This window comes from Opisthorchis viverrini (assembly GCF_000715545.1).
Source record: "Opisthorchis viverrini unplaced genomic scaffold opera_v5_399, whole genome shotgun sequence".
Classification (NCBI taxonomy): Eukaryota; Metazoa; Platyhelminthes; class Trematoda; order Opisthorchiida; family Opisthorchiidae; genus Opisthorchis; species Opisthorchis viverrini.
The window spans coordinates 419,851-439,176 of record NW_008752058.1 but is presented as its reverse complement, the minus strand read 5'-3'; the positions used below and the strand labels follow the sequence as shown (position 1 = coordinate 439,176).

The window sequence follows — 19,326 nt, the reverse complement described above, 5'->3', positions numbered from 1 at the left end:
GCATTCATCTACAGTTGATTCTGGAACTATAGAGCGGATAGATATTTCCTCGAGTTTCCACTATACATTTTCTGGTATTGCTGCCTTAAGCTTCGTTCAAGAGAGCCACAAAAGAGCCACACACACACGGACAAAGCATAACCTAATCCGATAAAAGCAGTGAAGCCTCTTGGAACAAAGGTAGAATGTTTCAGTGCGAATGACTTCGGCAGGTCTGTGTCCAACTGCTGGCTTTTTCTCTTAAAACGCAAACATACTTTGTCCTCAAGGACGCCTGGACAAAAGAATCTGGAGAAGTGTCCAGCTTGAATGCTATCATCTAAGTTAGCATCAGTTTACTAAAAACTCAAAAACCCTACAGAAATAAATCACCTGTAGTGAAAAGAGTTTTGCAAGGCTAGTTTATGCCCATCATCAAACTTAAGCAAGTTCCCTTGTTGGAGTTGATAGGACACCAAACTACAGATAAAAAGGCATATCTGTTTTCCAAACACTTCGCTCTGGCAAATAGAGGTTCGTTGATTAGATGGCTCTCGTTTTACACCCTGAATCAATGCAGCTGGACTTATTGGGAGGGGGGAGAGTGTGTTGAACTCAGCAAAAACGGTTCTTTAGTCCTTTTTGCTCGACCCTTCTTGACTGGACTACATTCTGCCTCTGAAATTATCAAATCACTATGTCATTGGCCCGAGATATTTTCCAGCCCAGTTGGAAAATCACTGTAACCCTCTAGAAAGTTTACTCGGCTGGTTGATTGATTATTGGGCCGGCTGCTTTGGGACGCACAGAAGGGATATACAAACCAAGATGTAACGCAAATTGCGATTGGGCCAATACTGTCACAAGAAAAATAGAAACTAATCGGTCGGCCACGGAAGTAGATATTAGATACCCCTCAGATACTATATGAACGCAGCTGGCGACGGAAAGATTATCCCCTCGGCTGCCCACAGAAAATGTTTCCTCGACTGGGAGCGGTGGTCTGTGGTATATTATCTTGACAACCACTAACCTTTTGGGGCCTTAGAAACTATGGTGCAAGTTTGCTCGAAAACGCTTGAAAACGAGATAGGATCTGGAAAAAACTAAATACAGAACGGCAGATTTCCAAAGCTGCAACGCAACTTGTGGATCGCTGCAGGGATTCTCTTATGTTCATTTGAATATCCTACTATGGAATCTGTTGACGGATGTGCGTGCTGATGACGTTGCCAAACGTCAACTGTTGAGAAACAATGACAACAACAAGACTGTCCTTGGCTGTTTAGGAATCCCATTTGAGCACATCAAATCAGAAACTGTTGGACGCCAAGAACTGATGCTGAGTAACTTTTATGCTGAACTTTCTTTTGAGTTTGTATAAGTTTGGGTAGCTTTGGCAAATTGTGAATGCGTTTCACCTTGTGGAGAGATTTCCTTAGAGGAGTGGCGAATGACTTGGCCTATCCGCTGAAACATATCAGACGGGCAAAGAAGGCCAAATGAAACATGGGTTGAGGATACACTTGAAGTGTTAAACACGTTCGCACTCACCATGTGCCAGGTACAGAACTATCTTCTAGGTGTTCGAATCGGGCCTTCACGTGTGCCCACACGTACATACAGAAACCCGTTTTCCATTATGGCCACTATTTGGACAGCCGTTATCTCTGACTAAGCTGGTCTCCGAACATTCTTGACTTCGGTTCAAGGCCATTCCTACTGAAACTGTACCGCGACGTATTCCACCATATCCAACTACCTATGTGAACGACCAATTATGTGCTTGTGATCGGTATACCTGAAGAGCTTGGGGAAGCCCTCTTCAGTCCCTATTTAGATAAAAGTCAGCGGACATCCGATGGCTTTACTCAGGTATGATGGTTTTCGAAAATTTTGGTGACAACAGGTAGATTTATTGCTGGACAACGTTTCGCTTTTGACACAAAATCTTCGTCAGGCCAAGTGACTAGGTTCCGAGGTTGGTGGAGATTTAAGGTAGAGGGAGAACCAATCAGCTGAGTCAAGCTAAATCTCTGTTGGGTGTCGGCCGAGGGATTTTGTGTGTTAGAGTGGTTGGTTGGTCGGTGAGGAAACCTACATGTGTTTGGGTCCAGCCTATGTTCTGGTTATTCTGGTTCGGTTCATTTGATGGTCCCTCTTGAACTTCCTTTGAGCCTTCTGTCAGTCTGTGTGGATGAGCTAGTGCTAAGATAGTTGTGCAAGAGCGATGCTGTGACCTTTGGTCGGGTTGGGATTTCCACCCTCACCCCCCGCTATTTCCTAACGATGGTACGTGAATTTACAACCACACCGTCACGGTCAACTCGGCTTATCTAAGAACGCTTTCCATACGCTCGCCAGTTCCACACACTCGATTCTATTCACGCTGTGATGCTTAGTAATTTCCACCGCCCCGACTATCAGCCGCCGTGGTGTGAACCGCAGTCCCAGTCTTAAAACTTCCACATTCTCCAGATCTATTTTATGTCCCGTGTCTAGGGCATGTACCACCATCGCTGAGTCTTTGACCAGCGTTTGGTATTATTCTGCATTCCTTGGTGGTTTGTTAATCCTTGTTTTATGCTCATCAATTCAGGTGTGCAATTCCCTGGCAGTTTGTCCTATATAAACCTTAGCGCAATCGTTGCAGTTAATTTTATACACGCAGTCCCTAGTCCGCCAAAGGGTCTTTCAATTGCACGAAAACTGAGTGTAGCGTTTTTCCCTTCTGGAAAGCTACTCGAATGTTGGCTAAGTTCAACATTCTTCGAATAACCTCCGATGTTCCTGCTCTATATGGAATGACTGCTGTGCCAACCCATTCCTTATTGGGTTTAGATACTGGAGCCAATATCTTTCTTAGTTCACGCTTCATAAAACTCACTGGGTATATCATTTCTTGAAGTCTGCTGGCAATCTCGATTTGAGCTGCTGTTCGGTCGAACTCTTCTGCGCACAGCGCTCCGACTCGACGGAACATCGATGAGACAATACTGGCGTACACTGACTATGGGTGTGCTGATGAATACCTTGAGACGGTTTTGTTGTGTCGTCCGGAGGTAACCCGTCAACTCGCGTAAGGAAGAAGCCAAAGTCGAGCACAGGAACAGGTCTTTTCTGTCGCGAAGTAAGGCGGTTTATATACATCGGAAAAAATGGCATGAATTGTCTGAGACTTCCTCTTCAACCGAATAACCAATAGGAACCAACAGTTATGCACGATCGAGCAGAACAATAACCAAATGCAACGACCAATAGGAGTCACACGTGAGAGCGGAACGAGGATAAATCAATAGGGACTCAGCACGATGCAATCTGGTGGCTGAACGTGTGGTGACGACAAATATAAGCAGAATTTGAGAATTGAACCAGAAGCGATCAGTCCGTAGTTAAGACGAAATTTTAGACAATTAACAGTTCCGTTCTGGTAACAGGTTTCTGTGTCTTTTGGTTTCTGGTAGTAGTTTCTAATAGTAGTTTTCAATTTCCAACCCATCTTGTGTGTTATACAGGTATGATGGTTAATTTTGTTCACCGCATGTTGTGTCAGGTGTGTTGGCCAGGAATCGCAAGGCACCGTGTCGATCTGCCCTGCTCAGCTAGCCTGTCATATTGTGCTTACTGGAGTGTCCCTAGTACTGAGTTGCATTTCAGCAATATCCACGATCACACTGCCCATAATTCTTCGATGGACCTAATCTGCATAGTAAACTGTAACTAAGTGGCGCCCACGGCTGCTTGCTTTTCAACGTTGAACGAGGTATTTGCCTTGAGACACAGCGCGTGATGCTGCCCGGGACCCTTTCACCTACTTGGCTGTCTGGTTTACCGATTTTCGCATTCAGCGGTTATCGCGCCGTTTTTATACTCGAAGACCACTTTGTCCACTCTCTAATTTACACACACTTGATATCAGCTGGAAACGTTGCTTAACAACCCTATTCAACAAGCCGTTCAGAATATTTGTGTTTCTTCTTCATGCAGGTTCATATTTCAAATGTCCTTGAAAATTGACCTTGAGGAGGAAACCCAACGGTGATCCGAATCTGCATTTCTATCTAGCACCTTTCAAAACACAAGTTAAGGGCAACTCATAGCAGCATATGGTGCACCACCAAAACTATTGGCTGGTCAAAAGGTCTTGCCCCTCAGTGCTGCTTTTGTTTGCATGAACAGCCGACAGCAAAACGTTTCATGGCGTTAAACTGAAGAAACGTCTGCAGGGGTGAATAAGAGACAGCTCATCTGTAAAACGTCAAGCGCTAAACCCCATTCTTCAGTTGACCGCATATAAACTATTTCAGTTGAGATGTCTCTCCAAGGTCAATAGACTATCGGAGGACGTCGGGAGTGTCCCATTGACAGTAGGCTGTAGGAAGCGCAGAGAGCTCTTAAGCATGTCTCTGACACCTTGAGGATGGCCGAATAGGTCATCTGACATGTTGACCATTCGAGGCGGTGAGACTAATAGGCCGAAATGATGAAGTAACTGCACAATCAAGACGGGCCCAAAGAGAATGCTCACATGAAAAGTTTTTTATGACAAATAGACCCATATATTATGAGTGGACGACATCCGGGGCAGATCTGTCAGTCGAAGGTCATTTGTGAGTACGAGTCAATTGCCGCGGTAAGTCATCACGCACCAAAACACCCACCACATTCTGGCCGACCTTGGTTCCTTTTCAAGAAACAGTGTGGCACACCTGGAGGATTGTTGCGATTGCACCTACGGATTCACCCAGACGCTTACTCGAGGTGTCATTCAGGCAAGCGGAAAAGAATGCGTGGCTCCGTGCAGGCACAGTCCACCCTTCTGTTATGACTTGGTGGTTGTAGTGCAACTCTATATCGGTCCCCTGGCTTCCTGCTCCGCCCAATATGGTATATTCAAAGGCACGATAGCTTTACTCGAACCTTTATGAGGTAGTCACAGTGTTCCACAAGGTCGTGCCAGAATATCCGTGAGGAGGCGAGAAGCGTCGAGTCAGTGTGCTTGGCTCGGATTGGCTAGCATTCTGATCAATCAGGACATGCCTCCGTTTGACCCGTGTCCTGCACGTGACACGTCCGTCCAAACGATGTGGTGTTCGGTTATTAGTGACAGCTGGCCTTCTTACACTTTCGCAAGAAACGTTCAGCGTGAATTACGCGAAACGTCAACTCTGCTAGGCGGAATGGCGCATCAATCGCGCTTTGCCGCACACAGTTCGGCGATATTATTTAGGTCAAGAAACCTATCCCGCACGCGACTGGCCAGAATAGCTGACCGCTTGCTGCTCCAAAATCAAGGGGAGGTTTAATTGGTCGATCAGATTCCAGTCAGATCCCAATGTGACATGCGGAAGGCGCTTTATAAACGACGCGCGCTACATGAGTGTGGAAACTGAGAACTAAGCTGGAAAAATGCCGCTATTACGAACACAAAGTGAACGTTTTTTTGTTATGGCTCGTTGTTTGCATCTCCCACTCAGACGTGATTCGCTCATTCAACTGCTATTCTCGGCAAACTGGCAAACACAAGGCCACGGGACACAGCCCCGTGCCTCAGGTACCTACCGATTCAACAAAGTACTAAACCAGGCTGTTCTTTGGGCTTATCTACGACGGAAACTCCATGGAATATGTTTAGGGTGTTGAGTTTGGCGTCAGAACTATGGGAGTGTGGGGAACCCACAAACAGCAAGGTTCATGCAAGCCAAGTTCGCATGAAGGCTGCTCAATGATTTTGTGCGGGCGTGCAGTGCAATTTTACATGGTACGACCAACTTTTTGGCATTCTGTTATTAACGCCGATCTCTATCACTCACGCGCACTGTTTCAGTTTAGTTGATTGCAGGATTCGGCACTATAATTTTCCCCAAGCAAAAATGGCAGTTTACGCCTGCGTTTGGAGTCCAACAGAGGCTCGCCTGCAAGACCCATGAGCTTGCCACACTATACACAACATCAAGTGGTCCTGTGAACTTGCAGGCATTTACCTGCCGTTCTGTGTCCCTGATATCGGACAGATACCTCCGATTCATCGAACAGTACGTAGATCCTAGTGTTTACCAGTCAGTTAATTGGGTTACGGGGTAACTGCTTACTATTCCACGCATAGTTTTGCTTTTGCCAGTGAGAATCACGTGGGAAGCATCGATTTTCGTGGCTACAAACACTGCGCGGAAACGAATCAAACCCAGTCGAACATAACCGTCCTGTGATACCTTATACGCATCTCTGTGTGCTCTTTGTGAATAGTCACAATCCGCGTTCGACGGTGACCAAACCCGAGTCAGATATTTCGTTTCGCCCAGAATGATGTACTCATCTGAGTTGTCAAGACTCACCTGGTGTCATTCTTTCAATACAACAGGCTAGTTTGTGGTTGTTAGGAGCACTGATTAGTTCTGATAATATGCCATGAATTTTTCAACTACAAATCTGTCACTCTGACTGTTGCATCGTGAAGATGTTTTGCTGTCATGCTTTGCTCTGTGTGAGTACTCGACTCGTCTTCTTTTTCTCGATTGCCGCTTCGAAGAAAAGGGTTTTCTTGTGTGAAGGATTTTGTGCGTCTTTGTTTTTACATTTGATAGTGTGTAGGTTCGGTCACACACGCGAAAATTGCGGTCGCGTGGAACTTTCAATTTCGCGTTTCATAAAACCAGCTGTTCAGTGACCAATCATGACAGGGGCGTGTAAGCCGTGAAACCTTTGGACGGGTAATGAAACTTTTTGCTCCAAAATGTTGCATTTTGTTGCATGTGTGCTGGAACCAAAAACCATACTAATCTAAACTCATATTTTCGCGGCTCACCGAACTTCATTGTCCATGGAAGCGATCGCACATCTGGCGGGAAAAGCCTGGTGGAATACTTTCCCAGCACCACTGAGACCCCGGGATGCCTAGATGGGGCTCAAACGTTTGGAATCGCACTTTGAATTCAGTCACTTGTGTGCTCTGGCCAATCAGGCCCACGTCATAGCCTTCGGAAATTCACTTCCACTGTGCGATTACTGAGCGCCATCATGACACGCTTATTTTAATTCGCACGCACCTTCGAGTCAGTGGGGCCATCCACAAGTTGCCACAGGTTAACAGCCCATGGGATACCGAGGTGTTTATCGATGTCCCAATACTTCCTAGCTGTGTTTATTGAATCAGACAGACCATTGAGGGTTATAATGTGTTGAAACCGAGTTCCTCAGTCAGGCTAATATGCCTGATACTTTTTAAGTCATTAGTCTGCATTGTTTCATTAAGATATCGTAGCAATGAACACCAGGAAGCAAATTGCAAAACCGATCGCCCCGATAGCTTTAGAAAATTTACACCAAATCTTTGTCGCTGAAAGTCAATATGGTTGCCTGCGAATGCCGGTTCACCCTTGAGCAGCCAACCTACTTCTCTAATCGACCCAGCAAACTGGGTGGATGTTAGTTACGTCGTCTCTCATAGTCCGGTTTTCGGCTTTGTGATGATGCTCCATCAAAGTTTATCACTGAGATTTCGCCAAATTTATGCCTTGAATGGGTAATAAATTACATGTGAGATCAGAGAACTCTCCCGCTCATGTATTAATCGTGATGGTAACAAAATAATACTGACAACTAAGTCTCCCCTATGAAGGGAACTACCCGCAAGGCTGCTGAAAACTCTTCGACATCCCACAACCGGTTTCGCCCTTCTTGGGACTCATCAGTTTTAGAATATCATAAACGAGAGATTCAGTTGAGTCTCTGGTAAAAACCTGACAATATCCCAGTCCTCGTGCTTCCTACGGGTGGCATGGCAGCTAGGCCCCGAAAGGGCGCTAGAGCTAAACGATTATTATTATTATATTTTAAAAACCAAATTGATTTGCAAATGAGTGGATTTCTCGAAAACGTCTCTCTCTAGTTTGGGGACAACCAAAATTATCTTGGGTTAAAGTTTGAAAACTCAGTGGATGTGGGATAACTGGGCGATGTCAACAAATAGCTAAGAAACGATTCTTTCCAATTTACATGCACCATCAAATAGAGTTGCTATATGACTCACCTTCAGGATAAACATACTTGCCCCAGTTGCCCTCGTAAGTGCAGCCGGATTCCGGTTCATTTATTTCATAAACGTAGAAAATGTAGTCTGTCTTAGGGCCATCAGGTAAGTTCCCTTGATCCAACAGGATTAGTTCATATATGCCCAGGTCCCGACCGTCCACCGGCACATCAGATTTGTCCGCGAGTGAGCACTGCTGAACAGTCAGCACACCACTGTTGAAAGTTTTACCGACGAACTAGGAGAGAAAAACAGGCTTGTGATTTTATTGTAGTTCACAATAAGTCAGAAAAACACGTAAGTCGGACACGGGCGTATGGAGTACACGCGGCCAAACTGGTCGGTTTTCGTGGCAAGTAAGCATACAACTGAGTCACATATCCAGTCAACCCACAGCGCTCACGCGAGCCAATCGATCGGACACGCATCCAATCAGCAGCTACTCAAGTCACACGCCAGATCGATAGTTGAATGACGAACGGACACGCACACGCGCAAACTCTGACACACTGAACGGCTACTACAGGTTTTACATTCACCAACTGAGATTTCTATGAAAACGTTTCCCGAAAAACAGCACGGCTCATTTTGATCAGGTCATATTCATACCCACAAACTGTAGAACTAAGGTTTTTCTGTTTTTTTTTTCGCTAAGATAATTATGTAATTTGAAATGCGCTTACATGATCGCAAAGTCCTTCCTGAACCGGTGTCACGAGAAGCAGCTCTACAATGGAAAGCAAGTAAAATATTTGGTTATATTGTATTCGTTTTTCGAGTGTTGACACAACTGCCTATACTCATGACACATATATTACATACATGTATATACATAGCAGTTATATGTAGACCCGTATGCTTCCGTGTACATCCTATATGCAGAGCGCAGCGCCGCTGAACACTTAGAGTCGTATCCATTCATTGAACATGCAACTGTTCGCCCTCGCGGCAGTTGTGGGAATTGATTTCTGCAGTATTGGAATCATTCTCTTCATGAAGGCGTGTTAGTAATTGTATTTGGGCATAAAAGGGAGAGCTTTGATTCAACCAAACTACCTGGGACCATATGCAGCATGAACTTTGTCAATACTCATTCGCAACTCAATTTGGTTTTCACGGGAGACTCAATTGAATCTCTCGTTTATGATATCCCCCAGCTGAATGCGCTGCACACAGGCTGCTCATGATTCATGAACAGCTTCTGGGGCCATCAACTTAGTGGAAAATCCATCTGTTGTGGGTAGCCAGGCGTTCCCAGTAAAATTCATCATCCTACATTCCCGTCGGCAAGGGCTCTTTGTCGTTTGCAGTGCTGCGTTACAAGCACTGGTACTAGTTGCCTACTCGGTTAGTAGGTAAACTGTTGTGGAAATAAATTGGCCAGTCAGTTCAAGACTTCGAAGTTCATATTCGATCGGGCAGAGTTCAACCATTTCGAAGTAGGAAATGTGTGAATTGAAGCGCAAATCTACTAGTATTTATCGTAACCAGCAAGTTAAGCAATCGCGGAACAATTTTATTTCGGTTGTTGGCCCTGAAAAAATAAACATTTTATTGATTTTCTCCTAGATTAGATGCGGCATGGAAACGAGAGGCAAAGACACCTTTATTGATGCAGGATTGCCACAGCGTGAAAGATTTCCACAAAAAACTGTTCCTACTTCGAATGGGAGACTCGCGTTGTTCTTTGATAAACAGCAAGTAAATGGAAGCTCATGGTTGAAGTCAAGGTTATGGGTGAATAATTACAAATAATCCTACCGAAGTTAACCGCATATTAGGAGTGTTTTGAATATTGTCGTATACCAACTGCAAACTGAGAAGTTTTATTTAGCCAACCGGTTTAGTTAGGCTGCCGCAAGTCCTTGACCACATGTCTACATACAAAACACGGATCGAGCTGTTAGATTCTTGATGGTATTTTATTTTGCGACCAGTTGGTCATACAGGCTGAATAACAGGTATTGGATGGACTAGGGCGTTTTTTTCTCTCGAAATTTTCCCGGATCGTTGTCCTCTGGTACCCACCGGGAACACACGACCCTCGCGTACGAATCCTGAAATGGTGTTTTGACCGTCCAGTGTATGTGTGTGTGTGTGTATGGATCAAGCGATGCTTTCTTACTTCGCTGTACGTCATATCATACGACCGTTCATCCATATCACAGCACTAGCCATTTCTGCCAGTGAAATTTGGGTTCTGGCCACTGAAAACGATGCATGCACATTGAACATCAGCCCGTCAACATGAGAGCCCAGCATTGCAACGTCGTCTAGCCACTCGTGTCTGCATGGGTGCGCGTGGGTTCCTTTTTGGGGCCCAGTTTAAACTCTCGTTGGGTACCGTGACAACCGATACCGCGTCGGGCAGAGAGAACGCGGGGAAACGCGCCAAGTGTTCCGTTTCGCAATGTTTAGAGACGTCGTTTAAAGACAGAAGCCACTTAAAGACAGGGCCACTTGTGTCATTCGAACTGCCAACAGTGGACAACATTACACTGTCCAGCTGTAGCACCCTTTCGGTGCCTAACTGCCATGCTACCCGAAGTTTGCACGAGGGCTAAGATACTGCTAGGTTGCCCAAGCTTAGACAGGGGAAGTCGAGAGGCAGAGTTCGGGTTCGAACCACGGACCTTTCTGTCCGTAAATTCGCGATCTAACCACTTGGGCCATCTCGCCCTCGGACAACATTACAAGCCTTGTTTTTATTCAGTTTTGGGTGCATGTCGGGTAAGTGGAAACATGGTTCACCTATCCCAGGCCGATAATCCGAAGCAAAGCTGGGGCAGGACTGAAAGAACCCGACCTAATGGCCCACGTAACGAAACCTGTGAAGACGGGTAAGGCCGACCTTAGTGACCTACGAAGCAAACCAGGCATTTGAAGATAGAAACGAAATGAGCGGGTTGTGGTACCAACTGGCATCATATAATAGAAAACTAATTTGAAATTTTGGGAAACGGCAGGCAGGCCTTCAGTGCAGGGCAATATTAAAGCTTGTTACGGATGACATCCGCTGTTAATTACGTGACGTAATTGTTTGTTTCCCTATTCCTCAGGCTAGTTCATCACCTTTCCGTGACTGCTCAAGTTTCAAGACTGAATCGTTCCATTTCATACAAAGTTGACTTTACCTCAACCGTTTTCTCTAGACAATTTGCTTACATTTATCCATGGACTTGTTGTTGAAATTTTGTCCCATTTTTAACTGAACAACAATTTTCCCGCTTAATTTGTCCGATAGCACGCTGCCCTCCGTGTGCCATCCTGTGTTGCTAACTGCCCAAGGTTCAATCTACCCGTAAGCCTTTCTTTTATTCCCCTCATGATTTATTGTTAATTTCTTACAGAACCATGTTTACCTATCTATACAGCCTGCCCACATTCAATTCAATATATTGTTCACTGCCCAAATGCGACTACTGAAGAAACACAAGTGAGGTTCGTAGAATTCGGCTTCACCGCAATTACTACTGACCGTCCGTCGGTGAATAAGGCTACACGTTACCTGTCAGATAGGGCACCTAGATCGTGCGTTTAGGCTAAGTAACCAATTCCTTGATTTGAGATCACGGCCTTAGCACAGGATCGCACATCCACGGTTTGGCAGTGCTTTTGGCAGCACTGTTCGATTACCTCTAACGGATTGAGCTTACACGTTGGAAGCTGTAACTTACAAGAGAAGATGGAGTCAATGGAAACTGAACCACTAAAATGTACTACCTGCGAGGTACGCAAATGGGGCTGAAGGTAGACAAGCATTCTATTGGATAGAATGAAACTTTGACAGTGACGCCGTTCGCACGGACCTGCAAAGGCGACAACGTTTATTGATGCAATCTAGTTGGCGTACCCCATTGATTTTGGTCGTATGGGGGACTCCCGGAAGACAGGTCAAACAATCAGGTAGAGATTTGGTTGATCGGATTACATAACTTGAGCTTGAACACTTTTGCCCGTTCAGACTTGATAATTAGAGGCATTTAGCGTACACTGTTGGAGAGGTTGTAACACGTCTAACGAACTTTGAACGTCTGGATTTCAGAACCCATGGGTATGCTCTGCTGATTAGCCTTGATAAGAATGAAAGTTGAGTATGATTCTTCCATCTTTTGGTGTCGTCCCATCTGACCGAGCGTGCCTGTCCACATGAGAGTGAATCCATTGATATTGTGGAAATAAGAGTCACGCACGACAAAAAAACTGCGATCGGGGAATGCGAGGATTGCTCAGTCTGATTCGTAGAACGTAAGTAAAAAGGACTTTTCTGTGATAACTCCCTGTGCAGTTGGTGACTGAAGGTAGGTTATACGGTGTGTCCCCAGGCTCCTGTCTGTCTATCCTGTTGAAGTTGCTTCTTTTGTGGGATTCAACAAACCGTGTTTCTAGGCTTGTGGGCTACAAGAAAGCATACATTTAAAGAAGTTGCTTCTTTTGTGGGATTCAACAAACCGTGTTTCTAGGCTTGTGGGCTACAAGAAAAGCATACATTTAAAATGTTTTTTTACAAAAGACTTATCAAGAGATGCTTCATGGTGGGCAAGTCGGACTGTCCAGGAAATGAGAGTAGAATTCACAGGTTTCGGGCTATCGGTGAAGGATGCCGAAGCCATGATAACCGTTCTAAACGGGCATACATCATTCTCGTTTCATGCTACCTAATTCACCCATACGTGGCACACAAAGATAGATCAAAATGAACTGAACTGCACTCATTAAAGTCATCGTCAACTGGACCTTCTCCATCGGCCACGAGGCACCTTGTCCTTCCGGTGTTGACTTGCCGATTTATATACCATATGAAGAAGTAGCCAGACAAACCATCTTTGTATTCTTGTGGAAGCACATCGAAGTTCCAGTCCATGTAGAACGTTAAGTTACTGTAATCAGACGAGTAATCGTATGTGCAGTTGGATAGCAAACCACTCTCCCAAGCCTCGGGCGATCGACTTTGTAACTGGGATGTGAGAAATAAAATGATGCAAATAGATCAGATCAGATCAGATCTGCACTCGAGATCTCTGTTTGCATTACTGAAAATGAAGTCAGATTGCTGAAGACAATCTCAGAATACCCAAACTCTTCTGAGATCCTCATACTTCACTAAAGGCCAATCAGATACCTCGGGTCAAGGTCAAAGTGTCCTTTAAAACAGCGCGGACCCGTTTTTTGTCTATCACACTCGCTTGTTTGCAATAAATCTGTTGCGTTCCTTGTTGGTGATTCTGCTTATAGGATCGGAGACAAAAGTCAGCTACAACAGACTGAAGACGGGGATGTGTATGGATCAGATCAGGTTGATGTGCCAAGTGGTCCCAATACAGAACAATATGGATGCGTAATTTGGGAAAACGCATTGAATTTCAGTAACCATGGTTAGTACTTTGATGGGCTTAGAATGGAATCCTCGCTGGCATACCAAATCAGTTCATCATCATCATCATCATCATCATCATCATCATCATCATCAACATCATCATTTATCATCATCATCATTAACTTTGACGGGATCATGCCGGTAACGAGCACTGTCAATCATATCCGTCACCGGCTAGTCGCGGTTGGGTAAACTCGGGTTCCTGACAAAATTCCGCAGAGTTCTCTGTAAATGCGAAAGCTGGTTCGTTCGCTGGAAATTCGACGTCTCCACAATTTCAGGAAAGATTCACCAGAACCGCGTGCCACATTTGAGCAACCAAACGGTAAATCTGTATGATGAGGCGTACGAGACCCGAGAAGCCGCGCCGGTGACCTAAAAACCCTTGGGACCGGGACAATTTAGGAAAAAAACTTGTTCTAATGTAATATTAGCATATTGGAAACGTCAAGGGGGTGAATTTCTATGCAGCAGGTAAACTTGGGTAACCCAGATTTATTGATTGTTGGTCGGGTGGGTGTTGATCTGTTCGCCGAGCCTGGCGGTTGACTTCCAAGGGTTTCGTCAACATGTGGGGAGACATCATCAGTTCGCAACTGGGTGCGTGCCCCCTGTCTGACTGCATCCGTCTATATACCATTAACGTGTTAAGTGTTATCTCTCAACGTGATTGGCTAGTTAGGTTTTGGTGTTTCTCTTGAATTCTTTTGTCAGTTCGTCATCTTCTTGGGATTGTGGTCCGCGTTTATTTGAGAAGGTTGGTTAACCCTACATCTTCTATTTTTGGCAGCTTATTCCCCCCCCCCCAAATAGTAAGTCCCCTTCTCGCTCTGCATGGTGTTGTGGTCTGATCTCCTTGGGATTTACTAGTTGGCTGTACCTCCCTATTATCTCCATTGTGTTGACTGATGTCTCTGCATTCACCGGTAATTTTGGTACTTTGGTTCATTGACCGGGCGGCACTTTCAACCAGATTTTGTGCCCCTTTGAATCGGGCCCTCCTGCTTCTTTTGTGAGTTTCCTGTCTAATCACATCTCGAAGCTCTGTGATTCTGGTGTTCTCTGGCACCTAGTGGTTATGAAGAAAATCACTTTAGATATGTTTGTTGATAGCTTATTCGGTAAGTAGGCGAGATGTCCCAAGTGGATACAGCGCGAATTTACTGATCGGAAGGTCAGTGGTTTGATCCCGACCCCTGCCTCACGACTTCTCCTGTCAACCTGGCAGTGTACCAGTCCTCGTGCAACCTTCGGGGGGCATGGCAGTAGGGCGCCGAAAGGGCGCTACACCGAATGCCCCAATGTCTTCTGTGGAGTACCACGCTTCCATAAATCCACATTCTTCCTCCAGTCTTGCTGCAGCTATTATAGGAGGGCCACTTTAGTCGAACTCGTGTCCCTTGCGATCTTTGTAGCGGGCTTGTGTTCGTGTAGTCTTGTGGGAAGCTGCCTTTCCGTTTGTCCCATAGATTGATTGTCACATTCCTTGCATTGGATACTGTATACAACTTTCTTCTTCATCACTGGATTTAATTTTCCTTCTAGTTCCGACTGCCGGGAAGTGTTCGTGATTTTGGAAGCAAAAGCTAAAGCCTTGCCGTTGTTTTTGCAGTGTTCTTGATGTCTGAGATTATGACCAATTTGCTTCGATTTTGTGCTATTGTACCAGCCCTAATTAGCTTCCTGAGTGACCTCCTTGTGAAGTTTCTTGAGGATTCATTTGTGATGCTGTCTTCACAAATGATGACAAAATGTTTGCAAAGCTGTTTACCAAGCTCGGCGAACAAATTAACCCGAGCGGCCAATGTTTAGATACAAAACCGGTGCTATTTTCCAGCACCAGTACTTCCTAAGGCATCGCGGCCTCAACAAACACAGAGGATAAAGCCTTTCAACTTACGAATACCTGGTCTGCTATAAATAGGCATGTTCTCTACCACTGACCCACACGCTTAGTTAACCTCATTTTAATATTGACAGCATGCGATGCCTTTCCAGTTTATCAACGGAAACTTCCTGACGAAACTCCCTGATGGATTGGCTGGTAAGTCGTCAGAATGTCACTTTTGCAATGGAACTAAAATCTAGAGACGAGATAAAGCCTTACAATTTGCTATTAATACGATTCACATTGCAATTCCTTCTGCCCTCAATATGTGGGGGGGGGGGTGTTGTGAGATGTCCGCGTGTCATTCTGCTAAAGTTTATCTCAGTGATGCAAACCCACCGGCACATAGCAAGCCGAATGTCAGAGGCTAGAGACTATGCAGTCATGTAATCATGTTATACTGTTTATTAATTAGGATTCATTTTCCTGCTGGCGGTCAAAGGCAATCAACTCAATAGATTACAACTCATGACTTAGCAGATGAACGTGCTCCCATTTTGCGCAAAGAAAACCGACAGTCCTGTTCAGATGTGTTTCAGCTGGTACCCGAGGGAGAAGGCTGAGGTTTCCGCATGCCTGGTATGGTGAAAGGAAGAAGGCCTTCGCTGCGGAGTTATTATTAAAGTGTCAACTGAGCAGTTACAGACTATTGGACAGGTAAGCAAACTCTCATATGCATCTTGTTTACAAAAACTGAACATCCATCTTCTCCTTGAACGCGCCTTCCTAACTTTTCCTTGCTATTCACTGACTGGTGCTCAAATCCAAACAAATGCTACAAAGAGGCTACACAAATTCCGTAATAGATCTCACTTTTCAAGAGACGCAAAGCGGATTTACGGGAAAACCACATACTACTCGCATGCCTCCTCATCAGTAGTAATCGAACGAAACTAAAAACCTGAATACAACTAATTACTCCGATTAAGCATATTGAATGTAAGTTGAATAAATTGCAGTGAACGAGGTGCACAAAAGCAAAATCACTTACTGTATCACATGGAGATTTATCGTTTTGGGGAGCGTATTCACCCAAGCGGGTCACAATAAATCCTGTTGGTGAGAAACCCGTTTGTTACAGATTAAACTTCGGCTACTTTTGGGGGAATAATTTTTGGCTCGATGGCACCACCAGCCGGTTTGTAAGACTGTACAACTGAGCATGAACTCGGAAAGCACATTAAGATTTATGACGAAATGAGGGCAAATGTTTTACTGAAAATATTTCAGTATATATGAAGTTCCTTTGGAAGAAATCCCTTCACAGTTGATGTGCTATGTAGCGCCCCTTGTCGTGAGAGATAAACTGCGTACTTTTTGGGTTCCATCTACATGAAGTCTGAAAGCATTGCGCTAATTTTTTAAGTGCCCTCGCGGCGGTTGTTAGTCTCCAGTACTTTCAGTACTGGAAAGTTTCAGTACTTTCGTTACCCAGAACGGTTTTTCCAAGTTCCACTGTTTTAGTGCAGAAATTGGTATGTATATAATTGGTACATAACGGTGCCAAAACCCACCACCAGGTTGAAACGTTTTACTGAATGATGCATCGCCAACACACCTTTTCCAAACTTCTTCGCACGCTGGAGAATTGTTTTACTGGTAAAAATGTTTACCCCTTTCTAAGACGATGATCTTGATGAGGTTAACGGAAACTCCTGAACAGAGACCTCAACGGGCTTCGAGATATACTGCTTTCTTTTAAGTAGTCTCATTTCGCACCTTACAACCAACCGGAGCACATGTGCAGATAAATTGTGAGCCAAGGAATGGTCTGAATTCAGAATGATAACGCGGTTCATTGCTTGTGACGTGTCCGGGAATATTCTTTGAAATGGACAACATCAAGAAACTTATTTCGATTTCTTGAATAGCGTACTGGCTGACGGCTTTTGTCCATCATACTCAACTGGGATTCCTCTGATACCTAGATGGGCCACCGGTCGACACTTACTCTGACAAATACCAGTTAAGTCTTGAAGGGAAACTCAACTGAGGTTCAGCTGAATCTCCTAACATAGCCTCCGATATGACGTTGATCGTGTTCGTTGAAACTAGTTTATTTGCCTAAGGGAGAGAGGAATTCATCTGGGTTCCAGGCGAATCTCCCGTCGAAACCAAATGGGTGTGCCATTGTGAGCTTTTGTTAAAACCTCCCCCGTTGGGGTTCACGTAGAACCCAATCGCTCTGTCCTGCAGTACTCTTTTGGTTGAATGTGGGTCGTTCTTCGGATACCAAAAGTCCGTCGGAAACTACTCCGTGTGATTTGAACCAGGAATAGTGGTGGACTAAACTGACTGGTTTATTTTCGCTCTTTTTTCCGTGATGCTGTTTTGAAGCGCAAATAGTGGAAGCTCGTGTTTCGAACTTTAGCGACAATTTACCATTCATTCGGTTAGTGACTCCGATTTGGTGGTTGAAAACGTGACCACAGAAGAATCATCGTTTTTCCACGACAGACGAAACGGATATCATCAGTTGTGCTGAAAATATCTGCGCTTGCACACCCCACAATCCCAGTAAGTGTGGCCACCAATTTACAAATCTTTTCATCAGAACTTCAATTGCACACACTGCAAAAAGTTCAGATAACCGATTTTTGCGCCCAAATGCCTCCCGTATTTCTTGAAGAATACAAAATATCTTTTCTAATAAAATCGCTTAAAAATTACCTTCTTTTATTTGAAATCTCTGAGCGTTTCAAACGCTCATACGAATGAGCTGAATGAACTTTTGTGGAGATAAAATTCTATTCGGCGTTCAGGCGACATTTTATAGGTCAACAATCAATTTTGTGCCATTTCTTTAAGCCGTTTTGAGGTGCGATACTGAGCGTGACACAACGCTCTACTCTCCAAATGTTGAGCAGACAAAATGAGGTAAATATGGACAACAGTACGTTTACACCAATATGTCCAATTATTCTTGGTGAGCAAGCATTACCGTAACCGCGAAGAACTTACCTATTTGTTCGGTCCGTCCTGAATTGAAGATAAACGAGGGGCAAATTGCGTTAGGGGCTATCCTTGGAGTGTACACCCTTCCGTCAACATCGTTACAATTCAAACATATTACTCCACATTCCACGTTGTTTCCAACTGGGGGGGTTCGACTTGCGTCTGCGGGTCAGCGTGTCTCCGCTGAGAAATCCTATTGTGACCTAACGCTTCCGATACGTTTCTTACTCACCTGATTCTTCTTAATGCAGTGATATCTATGGAGGCACTCCGAAAATAAAAAACTCAGTTTTGATCAAAATTTGGAACACTTTCGAAGTTCCGCAAAGTTGCAGACCGCAATCACCTAAAAAGATGTTTCTAATTCACAAATATGCGGGGTAAGTCGTGGAATATATTTATACTGCTGAGGTCACCAAAACCAGCAGGTAAGTAGTGATGTAGCCCATTTATACCAGCAATGTGGCTAGAACGCCTGCTCGAAGAGATACGTGGAGAATAGACCGATAGCCCTTTCATGGTATCTGTTTCAAGCATCACGCTTAGTGTTACCTGAGTGTGCAGTATTGTCCAGCGTGCGATTATTGATTGGAAACTTTAAATGGGTCTAACTGGTGAAGACCGAGCCACACTGACATGAATTCCCACAGTCACCTACATCTTCGCTATGTTCATTTATTCAAGTCCTTCAAATGGCGAATTTTAGCAGGCATCTACTTTATATCACTCACATCCAGTTGGATGAGCGGTGGGGTTAGGCTAGTCATCTGGATATCTTCCAGCACACCGACTCAAGCAAAAATGAAAAAGGCTCCTGGTTAATGCCTGCTTTGTGTATCGCTGGATGTTTGTTCCAAATTTTCTTTGCATGTCAGGTTTTTGTCGTTTTATCCACTTAAAGTTCGACCGAATGGGGTAGTAATTACTTTTCTCCGGGGAAATATTATTGCGAAGCTCAACATACTGCTGGCGCACAATGACCTTGAGATCACGTAAAACCAGCGGCCTGATTGTTGTCTTTATATTGTCAGGTGGAAAGAAGGGTCTTTCTTCATGAAGGAAACTACTCACAAGTTTGTTGAAAACTCTCGACAGCCA

The 19,326-nt window shown here is 44.6% G+C and overlaps 1 protein-coding gene across 1 annotated transcript in view; it reads left to right on the top strand.

Annotated features, from left to right (window-relative positions):
- Positions 1–9,620: 9,620 nt before the first annotated feature.
- T265_15242 (hypothetical protein) overlaps positions 9,621–19,326 on the top strand; it is a gene marked incomplete at both ends in the record, with an annotated part of 13,343 nt that continues 3,637 nt past the window's right edge. The window contains 2 exons of the mRNA XM_009177202.1: positions 9,621–9,709; positions 13,244–13,383. Of these exons, the coding sequence (XP_009175466.1) occupies positions 9,621–9,709; positions 13,244–13,383 (229 nt within the window). The remainder of the gene's footprint in view (positions 9,710–13,243; positions 13,384–19,326) is intronic.